The 13,182-nt window shown below is 36.1% G+C and overlaps 1 protein-coding gene across 1 annotated transcript in view; it reads right to left on the minus strand.

The window, feature by feature from the left end:
• Window positions 1–269: 269 nt before the first annotated feature.
• Window positions 270–13,182, minus strand: part of SPESP1 (sperm equatorial segment protein 1) — a 29,648-nt gene continuing 16,735 nt past the window's right edge. Inside the window, exon 2 of the mRNA XM_008708540.2 lies at window positions 270–1,510. Coding sequence (XP_008706762.2) covers window positions 429–1,510 — 1,082 coding nt within the window. The 3' untranslated portion in view covers window positions 270–428. The remainder of the gene's footprint in view (window positions 1,511–13,182) is intronic.

The raw sequence follows: 13,182 nt of genomic DNA on the forward strand, positions 1-13,182 counted from the left end.
TTTTGCTATTCAGACAGAAAACTCAGATTCTCTGAAAGAGTAATAAAGACCACATATACTAAAATTTTACATTTATATTCAATTATTAAAAACAGGCTACGTACAGACTGCACACAGTCTCTTAACTCTTATAAAAGGGGTGAATTTAACTAATCTATTCAAGTAAAATCAAAGTTTAAACATGTTAAAGGTTAGATCTTAATAACTTTTAAAGTTAATTAATGAGAAAAAAACTACAAACTCCTGAACCAAAATTTTATTTTAAATTATTAGGCTTTCGTGCATATGAAAATTTTTTTATAACATATGGCATGTAAAGATGTTAGCACATTGAATAACAATAGGAAATATTTTCATACAACTTGTGAATCACTAATATGTTTATTTCTCTAGTGAAATGAATGCACAGTTCGCTTCAATCAACTTTGTCATGGAACATCAAGTAGGTTTAAAATTTTTATATTATTGTTTAATAACTTCCTAATAAGGTTTTGAGTTTCTAGTCGACTTACACATAATATTTTTTTCAGTGTACTGAGTACTGTAGTAGCTTTTTGTCTCATCTCTGGTGGAACAGATCTAACATCTAAATATTCAGATAATTTAGATCTGGAATTGTACAGCATGTTAATAACAGTTTCACTGTCATCAATTCCGCTACTGCTTCGTCCTAGCGGTAATAGCTGGGATCTATACATCTTTTGTAGTTTATGTTCTGCTGCTTCTGCTAAAGCAAGGCTCCGTTTTAGGTGCTCTCTAGAGGCTCGAATGTCCTCTCTGTATTCTGGCTTGAGGCTCTCAGCAAGCGGTACCTGTTGTACCTGTGAATGAATATCTGAAATTTTTTTCAAAATGTCTTCATTATTCAGAATCTGTGGGTGTTTTTCAAATGTTAGTGCGTCCGGCTTTTCCATTTCATACTCGCCTGAGAGCTGAGGAACATCTTCTAGTTCAGTGACGGTATCCATGTCGGTGCTCCTGCTTGAAGAGGTGATCGGCGGTGGGCCTGAGGTGATATCTGGACTTGGGGGTGTCTCAGTAATGTTTGGCCATGGGTGTGGGGCCTCAGTTTGTGCTAATTCTGGCTCTGGCTCTGGCTCTGGCTCTGGTTCCGGCTCTGGCTCTGGTTCTGGTTCTGGCTCTGGCTCTTTTACAACATAAGGTTCGTCTGTGTGTAAAACAACAGAAACATTATTTGGTTTAATCGACCAGAATGCTGTGGTTTCAGTTGGTTTTTTCTTCTCGACTTCCAGTGTGAAGCCTCCAGTAGGGGAAGCTGTGGTTTCTTCACCGACAGGATTGATTAAAACATCATTTTCAGTCGAAGAGTCTCCATGGGTGATGATCTCCTTTAATCTTGATACCTTCGGTCCTATAGAATGAACATTATTCGGAGACTTTGATTTTTTCTCACGACCTGGCTCCCTAGTAGGAACACTTAGGATTAGGTTCTGTAAAACTTCTACATAATGATTTAAGTTTTGTTCTTCGTCAGGCGTCACGGTTATGCCTTAAAGGAAAAACAGAAATCAAACAATAAGTAAACTTAATATTATATATGACATATTGACAGAATCTACGGCTCTAAATTTACTTCATGTTATCACTTAAAAGTTGAGATCAAGAATCAAGAAATAGGGGCGGCTGGGTGGCACAGCGGTTAAGCGTCTGCCTTCGGCTCAGGGCGTGGTCCTGGCGTTCTGGGATCGAGCCCCACGTCAGGCTCCTCCGCTATGAGCCTGCTTCTTCCTCTCCCACTCCCCCTGCTTGTGTTCCCTCTCTCGCTGGCTGTCTCTCTCTCTGTCAAATAAATAAAAAATCATTAAAAAAAAAAGAATCAAGAAATAAAGCACCTTCGCCTCAGTCGATTTTCACTTAAATAAAATATATGTATATCTTCAGATTCTTAACAAAACGCATGAACAAGATTTGTGCAAAAGTTGCATATTAACACAATTCTCTGTATTTTTTCACTTTTACTCTCCCGTACGATTCAGTAGGTAGCTTATTAAAACAAAATTCTTGATTATATCCTCCACCACAATGGTGTGCTGGAATTGGCTTATACGGGCTCACCAGAACCAATCATTCAATTTTTAGGAATTTTGTGAACCAAATGTTAAACATAGACATTATTAAAAATTATTTTAATTTGCAATTAAATAAAATGTATTCAAAATAAAGGTAATAAATATTCAAAATTCATCACTTATTATTTTATGTCATTTTACTATTATCTATGGTCTTGAGGTTATTTACATCTAGTGTGGATGTATGGTAGAAATGTTATGTAATAGTGTACTACTCTATATCCCTCTCTATGTCCCTGCTCAGTAACACCAAATGCATAGTCTGAAATCAACTGTGGTGGGAGTATTAATGTCATGTAAAGGGCAAATGCTGTAAATCTGGGCTTACCAGTCTCTCCAAAAAGCCAGCTGTTGAACGTTTACCCATATACCACTGCCTTCAACCTCACAAAGATCTAACTACAGCCTGTGGGTCATATCTGATGTGGAAATGTTAGGGTTCAGAGCAAACGGTCAAGGAAGAATTCTTGAGACATCTTCAGTGCAAAAAGGTGGTATTAAAGCAAGGGGACAGCACCCATGGGCAGAAAGAGCTGCACTGAGATTGTGAGGGGTGGCCGATTATATATTTTCAAGTTGGGAGGGGTTAGGGATAGCATAAGTCTCTAAGGAATTTGGAAGCAAGGTTTCCAGGACCTTGAGGGGGCTAGCTATTGTTAGGAAAAAGTCATTTATTACTGTCTAGGAAAACCTTAGTCATGAGAACCTTCAGATGTAAAACAGTGGGCCATATGCTTGGGGGATGATTGCTAACATATATATTGGGGGATAGAGAAAAACAAAGTTTCCAAAGGAATTTTTATATGTTAAAGGAGATTTACAGGATCCTGGTGGTTGGGATAATGTTAAGCTAAGATTGCTTTTTGCCCATAGCAAAGTATCAACATTGAGGTAATTGAGTTTCTAGAGGAAGGTCACTCTGCCTGTCTCAAGGACTTGTCAATTGGCTGTAAGTTGTAAAGAAATTTAATTTTTTCTTTTGCCTTTGTTTCCCACATTAATATCCACCTAACTGTTCTGTAAATAAAGTTTTATTGGAAGTCAGCCGGTCTTGCCCATTTGTTTATGTATTATCTATGGTTGCTTTTGGTTGCAACAATAGAATTGAGTAGTTACAACAGAGACCACATGGGGGGCAAAGTTGAATATACTATCTGGCCCTTTACAGAAAAAGCTTGCCAATTCCTGGTCCAAACCATCAACATCTCATTCTTACAACAAAATGGCACTTCTATTTATACTGGCATTTTGCAGCATCTGAGTGGTTGGTGAAGACTCTCATTTCCAACATGGAAAACAAAAAAGATTATTGAATAAGATATTCTGAAATTCTCCTCAACTCCCCTACTCCTAAGATGGTTTTTAATATTAAGTGCTGGAGTTTTGTATTACATGTCATTTTGAAATGATTTTGCCAGTATCAAGGACATAAATTAACTTAATTCAAGAAAGTAAGTCACTTTTTGCCGAACTCTAATGCATAACTCCTACCTAAATCCTCCCTCTGCAGGCAAAATGAAATAACAAACCTTCTGTTCAGCAGATACTTCTATTCAGCACTTCCACAAGCACAAAACGGTAAAAAAAAAAAAAAAAAAGCTCTATATTTACATGTTTTTCCTCTTTTCCTTAACTCATTACAACTTAGAAAGACCAGATGGATATTTAATCAAAATTGAAAGTATATTTCTAAATTTTAAAAATTTCTTAATGAGAACAGTTTAGTGAGGCAAAGTGATAGTGGAAAGATACCAGACTTGTGGGCATATCTAGATTCTAAAAGCAGATTCTGCATTTTATGTTATGCTTACAAAAGCCTCGCATACTTCAAGATCTATATGACAACGATAGGTGAAAAAAGGGAGGTAGATTTTGATATTATCTCTGTAATAATTTTCTTAAAATCACTGATCCCATATCATGCATTTGTCTGTGAATTGTGGATTTTGAAAAACGGACTAGAAGGTGAACATACCTAACTCTTGTGGGTCGTTGCCTATTTTGTATTTCCTATCCGTAGTAAGGCTGCAGACTAGAAATGCCTGGTGATGCTCACCTGGGCCCTGGAGTGAGCTGCACACAGACATTTCCCCTTTCCAAATCAGTGTTATGACTGGACTGACCCTTGTGGTTCTTATTATGATTGCAAGACATCCTTCAGCAACAACCATCAGGAAACTTTGAAAAAATAAAGGCTTGTTTCTTATAGGACCTGGAAATTACATAGCACACTTGGGCCCACACGGCGGGAGGTGGAGCGGGATGGAGAGAGAAAAACAGAGAGAGGGAGAGAAGGAGAGCGCAGGAAAGTAAGGGAGCGGGAGATAGTGCCCGAGAGAGTAGTGGGGGAGGGGAATGCAAATGGGCCAGGGGTTCTCCTTTTATTGGGGTCAAATGTGGGGTCTCTAGGGTTCACTCTTTATTGATGAATTTAAAACATAAGAGCATGAATTTGAAGCTCAGGAACAGGGAAAAACAACTGGTCCAATAGGGCAGTTACCAAAATCAATTAGGATCTCCAAAACAAATGAGCCCCAGTAGGGGGAGGTGGCCTGGCTCTTAATCTAAGCCTGTGGCTGGCAATATGTATATTTAAGATAGCAGTCTTTGAAATGGATGGCTCTACAATCAAAGCTTAAGTCTGGCACTTGTATTACAAAAGAGAAAAAACTACAACAGTCAGAGTTTATACCACCTTGCCTCCGAGGAGAGGAAATGCAACTGAAGTCAGGCCCTTAAAAAGGACTTTACACTTACCTATATATAATATTTTACTCTAAAAACATACAAGCACACATATCCAATCATTCAACATAGTAAACCATTAAAACTCACATTTTAAAAAGGAAAATAACTTATTTATGTATTCTCATAGGCATGTAATGCATTGTCCTGACTCTATAGTTTTCCTGGAGGAAAATATTAAGTAAAATGAATATGTAGCCTAATGCAGTAAAAAAAAATTTTTTTTTTACTCTGTTCCTGCTTGTACCACTTTCTAAGCATCACGACCTTAGGCAATTATTCAATCTCTCAACATTTACTTAACTATAAAATTAAGATAGTATATTTGCCCTTTTATCTCATAGAACCAAATAAATTAGATACTTGAAAAATGCTTTAAAAGCCCTATAAAGAAAAATAAATAAATAAAAGCTCTATAAAGATAATTGCTGACATTTCTCATCTTAAAATATAAAGTTAAATCCCTAAAAAAAATAAAAATAAAAATACGCCCTAGATCCTATCTGTAAAAACACTAAAAGATTTTCTGCTAAAGACAGAAATAATATCAGGATACTAATATCTCCATTACTATTTAAAATCATGTTGGAGGTATTAGTCAATGTAATTAGATAATGGGAAATAACAGGAAGCACGAGAATTGGGAAGAAAAAGGTTAAACTATGTTTATGTGTAGATGATATAATTAGACATCGAGACAACACAAGAATTCCTTTGAAAAGCTACCGCAAGGAGTGAGAGAATTTAGATAAGTAGCAAGTTATAAAATCAACATACACAAATCAGTATACCAATATAAACCAGTTAAAAGATGAGAAAGAAGATGCTATTTTGATAACAAAGAATGAAAGAAAATACCTAATCATAAATTTAAAAAGACATGTCCAAAATCTAATTATTTTGACAGTAATTATATTAGTCTGAATATAGGCATCCAGAGATCAGGTCCTAATCCCGGGAACCTGTAAATATTACCTTAAAAGAAAAAAAGGTCTTTGCAGGTGTGATTAAATTAAGGATCTTGACAGGAGATTATCCTAGATTATCTGGGTAGACTCTAAATCCAATCACAAATGTCTTTATGAGAGAGAAACAAACAGAGATTTGATACCCAGAAGAGGAGGGGGTAAAATGGAGAAGGAGGCAGAGATTAGAATGAAGTGGCCCTAAGACTTGGAATGCTGGCAGCTACCAGAAGCTAGAAGAGCCAATTAAAATACTGTCTCTTAGAGCTTGCAGGGGGAACACAGCTCTGCCTTACACCTTGATTTTGGCTCAGTGAAGCTGATTTTAGGCTTATGGCCTCTAAAACTGTGGGAGAATAAATTTGTTATTTTTAGATACGAAGTTTATGGTCATTTGTTACAGCAACCACAGAAAACTGATAGAGGAATGTAACAAAATCTTCCAAAAAACATAATGTAAGCTTCAGCAAACGGAAAGATATACCATGTTCTTAGATAAGAAGATTCAATATCATAAAGATGCTTAGATGTCATACTCTCTGTTAATGTATACATTTAATATGCTTCTAACAAAATATCATTACTTGTTTCCTGGAGTTAGAAAAATGGATTATAAAGTTCATCTGGAAGGAAAAATGAGTACAAATTCCAGAAAAATAGAGGCTAGCCACAATAGATATTGAAATATATTATAAAACCTCTATTATAAAAATTGTATAGCATTGCACATGAATGTACAGGTGAATGGAACAGAGCAGAAAATACAGAAACAGACCCAACTGCATATGGAAATTAGCTCTAAATGAGGGAAGTTTCAATTTATAAACTTATTTAGCTAATAAATGAAGAAGCCACCTATAATTATAACATATTTTGCAATGATTATTGATATCAATGATTATTCGTATCACAAAAAATACACAGACATTATGTATTTCCTGATGAAAGAACATAATACCACCTATGAAGCAGTCTTGCAAAAATGGTCAAAACCTGAATCTAACAGGTCTCTCTAGATCTAACTAACAATATACTGAAAATACATGGGACAACAAAGGAAGATATAAACCATAGGGTTATAATCAGCAAAATCTAGACTATGGGAACTATAGGACATATGATCCAGTTTCAACAATTACATTGCAAGGACAAAAATAGAGGTGGAGGAGGAATACATTAAAATGGAATTAAAAGATATATCAGTGGGGCGCCTGGGTGGCACAGCGGTTAAGCGTCTGCCTTCGGCTCAGGGCGTGGTCCCAGCGTTCTGGGATCGAGCCCCACATCAGGCTCCTCTGCTGGGAGCCTGCTTCTTCCTCTCCCACTCCCCCTGCTTGTGTTCCCTCTCTCGCTGGCTGTATCTATTTCTGTCAAATGAATAAATAAAATCTTAAAAAAAAAAAAAGATATATCAGTGAATTACATGTATGAATCTTACTTGAATTCCAATTGAACCAAACAAACTAGAAGAGAGAGAATCAGGGAAGTTTGAACATTGGCCACATATTTGATAATACTAAGGAATTATTATCTTTTTAGGTGTGAAATTCACATTGTTATTGTGTGTAAGTATTTATATTTTAGTGCTTCATATTAAAATATTACTGATGAAATTATATGATGTATAGAATTTGCTTCTAAAAAATTCAAGCCTGAGAAATTGGGGAGAGGGACCGGAAAGTGAGGGGGAAAGAAATGTGGGAGGACGTATCAATGAGACAAAATTAATTATAGGTTAGTAGTTGAAGCTGGTAATAGATATATGGAGATTTATTATACCATTCTTTCTACTTGTGTATGTATTTAAGTTTGTCCATAATAAAAGTTTTTATATCTGTTTTGGAAAAATTCCAATTCTGGGTCACTATTCATATGCAAATCTAAAATCTGCAGCCAAGAAAGGTTTAAATGCTTTTAAAAAGACACTGCCATTGGATTGTTGCTAAACATTCCATTTTTATTTTTATTTTTTTAAAAGATTTTATTTATTTGAGAGAGAGAGCAAGGGCAGGGGGAAGGGGCATAGGGAGAGGAAGAAGCAGACTCCCCGCTGAGCAGGGAGACCTATGTGGACTCTATCCCAGGACCCCGGGATCATGACCTGAGCCAAAGGCAAACACTTAACCAAATGAGCCACCCAGGTGCCCTAAACATTCCATTTTCAATCATTTAACTTCTCCCTTCTCAAAGTAGTAAAAAGGACATCCAGGTTGTCAAAGTACAGGAAAAGGAGATCCTTACTGCTAGCTGATTCCTAAAAAAAATTGAAGTACTCAATAGTCCTTTATACTGTTACTTAGGCAACATTAAAAAAACCTGTTCTTGGCTGCCGAAGAGTACAGCACCCTATCTTCTACCTTGTTTTTCTTCTCTTCTTCATGAACCCTTGGTCTCCATATTGTTCTATTGTTGAATCTGTCCTCTCCCTACCCACTTCCCACCTCCTACTTTTGTACCCTTAAAACATCTACATACTTCATATTGACTTCTCAGTTCCACGAATCAGGACTGCTTTTGCAAAAACAATTTGATCTTTATACAAATGTTTGCAGGCAAGATAGTCAAAGATAGTCAAGCCTCAAACATCCTGACCAATGGCCCTGGCCACTAGGAAAACCTGCTTTCCCCATTCTTCAGAAATTACTAGAAAGATGAACAAAATTCAAATTCTTACAAAGACCAGACTATGCTGCTAGAAGTTGAGTTTTTACACATTGGCTATGTGTAGTTTACACTGGTGTGCTTTATAATCCCCTCTCTATCCTCTTTACCAGTTAGTGATCCAACCAAACATAGCAATGTCTCAGAATGTGGATAAGGTAAGAAGCTCTTCCACCTTTAGAAACCATGATGCTGCTTTCCGGTGCCTCGAGTAAGCAGGATGGCTCCCTGCTAAGCAGGCTTAAGGTTTAACAGGAATCACAGATACAGATGTCACAGTTGTGCTTGAGACTGTCTGCACTTCTCTTCTCGAAATAGTACAGGGAGAATTAGTCACCTGACAGGAATAACAGAAAAGCAAACAAAATGGGAAAACAACTGTAGGAACAAAAGTGGCATGAAATCTGAAGGGGAAAATTGGAAGACAGTGATTGAAAAGACCGTAATACTTCCGACTGAGCAATTACTATGTGCCTGGCACTATACTAAGGGCTTTGAACGTGAGGAGTGTTTTTATAAAGAGGAAAATAAGGACACTTAGAAAGAATAAGTAATTTGCCTAAGATTGTATTTGATTTGTAGGTGGTAATAATGGCATTCAAACAGATGCTGCCATATTTCAAAGCAGGTACACATAACAACTACACAATGTTGTCATAAAAAGATGACACAAGGATGCTGGCAAAATAGAAGCATGATAATAAAATTGTCCTGGATGAATACAATTCTCTTTTAAAATACATGTAAATATTAAAATACAATCAATCAATATGTAAGTAAAATATACAAAATTTGCTCTACTGTCAACTGGATGAAAATACATCCCTTTCATATATTAAGATGTATTTAGAAATATTTTTTAAAACTGATCCAAAAACTTGTTTTACTCTTTTTATTTTTTTAAAATTTTTATTGAAATTCCAGGTAGTCAACATACAGTGTCACATTAGTTTAGGTGTACAATACAGTGATTCGACACTTCCATACAATACCCAGTGCTCATCATGACAAGTGCTCTCTTTAATCCGCATCACCTATTTCACCCATTCCCCCACCCACCTCCCCTCTCGTAAAGATCGGTTTCTTCTCTAGAGTTTGGAATCTGTTTCTTGTTTGCCTCTCTCTCTTTTGTTTTTCCCTTTGATTTGTTTTTTTGTTTTGTTTCTTAAATTCCACATATGAGTGAAATCATATGGTATTAGTCTTTCTCAGACTGATTTATTTCATTTAGCATAATACTCTCTAGCTCTATCCACGTCATTGCAAATGTAAGATTTCATTCTTTTTTATAGATGAGTAATATTCCATTGTATACATATACCACTTCATCTTTATCCATTCATCAGTTGATGGACATATGCACTGTTTCCATAATTTGGCTATTGTAGATAATGCCACTATAAACATTAAGGTGCATGTACTCCTTTGAATTAGTATTTTTGTAGTTTTGGGGTAAATACTTAGTAGTGCAGTTGCTGGATCATAGGGTAGTTCTATTTTTAACTTTTTGAGGAACCGCCTCCATACTGTTTTCCACAGTGGTTGCACCAGTTTGCAATCTCACCAACAGTGCGAGAGGATTCCCCTTTCTCCACATCCTTGCCAACAACTATTATTTCTTGTGTTGATTTCAGCCATTCTGACAGGTGTGAAGTGATATTCCATTGTAGTTTTGAATTGCATTTCCTTGATGATGACTGAAGATGAGCATCTTTTCATGTGTCTGTTGGCCATCTGCATGTCTTCTTTCGAAAAATGTCAAACACTGATCCAAATTTGATGTTTTTATTACTACAAAGTATGCATAGGAACTGACAGTCAATGACATATAAAAGAATACACCCACTTCATGGCACAGCGGTTAAGCGTCTGCCTTCGGCTCAGGGCGTGATCCCGGCGTTATGGGATCGAGCCCCACATCAGGCTCCTCCGCTATGAGCCTGCTTCTTCCTCTCCCACTCCCCCTGCTTGTGTTCCCTCTCTCGCTGGCTGTCTCTATCTCTGTCAAATAAATAAATAAATTCTTTAAAAAAAAAAAAAAGAAACTTGAATAGATAATCATTTAAAAAAAAAAAAAAAAAGAATACACCCACTTCACACAGAAGCAAAAAGTCAGTTAGGTTTGAGTTTATTTTGAGGAAAATAATAAAATCTGATTTAAAGTGAGCAATGCAATATAAAACTTCAATCAACAAACAATACTTTCAAAACACAACTTTCCTTCTCATAGAATGGCCAAATAAAGACAGAAGAAGAGAGTACAAGAAATAAAATAAAAGCCAGTTAACATGAAAAGTTGTTAAAGTTCACTGTTCATAAAAGAAATGCAAGTTAAAGCGATCTTTATTTCATCAGTCAAGCAGGTAAAAAAATATAAAAAACAGTAAAACCTAGGATTGGCATGTGTATAGTTAATTCCTTAGAAAAGAAGTAACTTCCTAGGGCACCTGGGTGACTCAGTCAATTAAGCATCTGACTCTTGATCTCAGCTCAGGTCTCGATCTCAGGGTCATGAGTTCAAGCCCCATGTTGGGCTGTTGCTGGGTAGGGAGCCTACTTAAAAAAAAAAAAGGTAACTTTTCTTCCTTTATGATCCTCATGTCCTTCATTAGTTTCTCACTAGCACACTGGTCTTTTCTTTATAGAATTTAAGATAATCTTAACTACATATATTTGTTTAATTTTTTTTAACTACTACATATTGTAAGCTCTTTGAAAGCTGGGACCATGTCTGCTTTGTTCTCTATATCCCCTGTTCTACCCAGTGCCTAGAGCAATAGCAGACAGTCAAAAAACATTTGTTAAATGAATGATTGAATGAATGAACCAAATGCTGGCAAGTATGTAAATTAATTGTACCTCCACTATTTTATCTTAAGGAAATAGTCATAGGTAAGAAATTTTTCTATAAAATTCTATAAGCAGGAAGAGACATCCAATTGGAAAAAAGACAGTCTCTTCAATAAATGGTGCTGGGAAAATTGGACAGCTATATACAGAAGAATGAAACCCAACCATTCTCTTACACCATACACAAAGATAAACTCCAAATGGATGAAAGACCTCGATGTGAGACAGGAATCTATCAAAATCCTAGAGGAGAACATAGGCAGTAACCTCTTCGACATCGGCCACAGCAACTTCTTTCAAGACAGGTCCCCAAAGGCAAGGGAAACAAACGCAAAAATGAACTTTTGGGACTTCATCAAGATAAAAAGCTTCTGCACAGCAAAGGAAATGGTCAACAAAACAAAGAGGCAACCCACGGAATGGGAAAAGATACTTGCAAATGACATTACAGATAAAGGGCTGGTATCCACGATCTATAAAGAACTTCTCAAACTCAACACCCAAAAAACAAATAATCAAGTCAAAAAATGGTCAGAAGATATGAACAGACACTTCTCCAAAGAAGACACATGAATGGCTAACAGACACATGAAAAAATGTTCAGCATCATTAGCCATCAGAGAAATTCAAATCAAAACCACATTGAGAGACCACCTTACAACTGTTAGAATGCCAAAAATTAATAAGGCAGGAAATAACAAATGTTTATTTGGAGGTTCCTCAAAAAGTTGAAAATAGAGCTACTCTATGACCTAGCAATTGCGCTACTGGGTATTTACCCCAGATACAGATGTAGTGAAAAAAAGGGCCACATGCACCACAATGTTCATAGCAGCAATGTCCACAATAGCCAAACTGTGAGAAGAGCCAAGATGTCCTTCAACAGATGAATGGATAAAGAAGATGTGGTCCATATATACAATCGAATATTACTCAGCCATCAGAAAGGATTACCTAAGATTTGCATCAACATGGATGGAACTGGAGGAGATAATGCTAAGTGAAATAAGTCAAGCAGAGAAAGACAATTATCATATGGTTTCACTTACATGTGGAACGTAAGGAATAGCATGGAGGACATTAGGAGAAGGAAGGGAAAAATGAAGGGGGAGAATTGGAAGGGAAGATGAACCATGAGAGACTATGGACTCCAGGAAACAAACTGAGGGTTTCAGAGGGGAGGAGGGTGGAGGGATGGATTAGCGTGGTGATGGGTATTAAGGAGGGCACGTATTACAATGAACACTGGGTGTTATATGCAAACAATGAAGCATGGAACACTATATCAAAAACTAATGAAATACTGTATGGTAACTAACATAACATAATTTAAAGAAAGAATGCTGTAGAGGAAAACTAAATGTCATGTTATGTTTACAATAAATCTGCTGGTCTAAAGACTCCTTTGTTTTGGTTTGTTTTGGTTTTGGGTTTGTTTAGTTTTGGGGTATTTTGTTTGGTTTTGTTTCTTAGCTAATAGTATGATAATTATTAATAAGGGAGACAATCTGGGCATTAAAAAAATTTCTCTTATTTTAGGCAAAGGAGGCAGTTTTTATATTTTTCTAAATTTCTAAGTCTGAAATTTATCAACAACATCATAAATATTGTAGTTAAATAGCTCCAACCTTCAGAAAGCCCCTGTGCTTCTTCTAACTGGCCCTTACCTTACTAAATAGCCTAATACAAATTTAGATCACATAAGTTTAACTAAATTTGTTTAAGTTCTGTTAATTTTCTTTTATTAGATTTTATCAATCTCTAAGGTAACATTGTATTAACATAATTTTAAGTAAATTACAATATTAGGGATTAAAAATCCCTAAGGGTTACTACTTTATAACTTATCTTTTACATATTTTAAAGTATAC

This window comes from Ursus maritimus, unplaced genomic scaffold (genome assembly GCF_017311325.1).
Source record: "Ursus maritimus isolate PB19 unplaced genomic scaffold, ASM1731132v1 scaffold_27, whole genome shotgun sequence".
NCBI classification, from domain to species: Eukaryota; Metazoa; Chordata; class Mammalia; order Carnivora; family Ursidae; genus Ursus; species Ursus maritimus.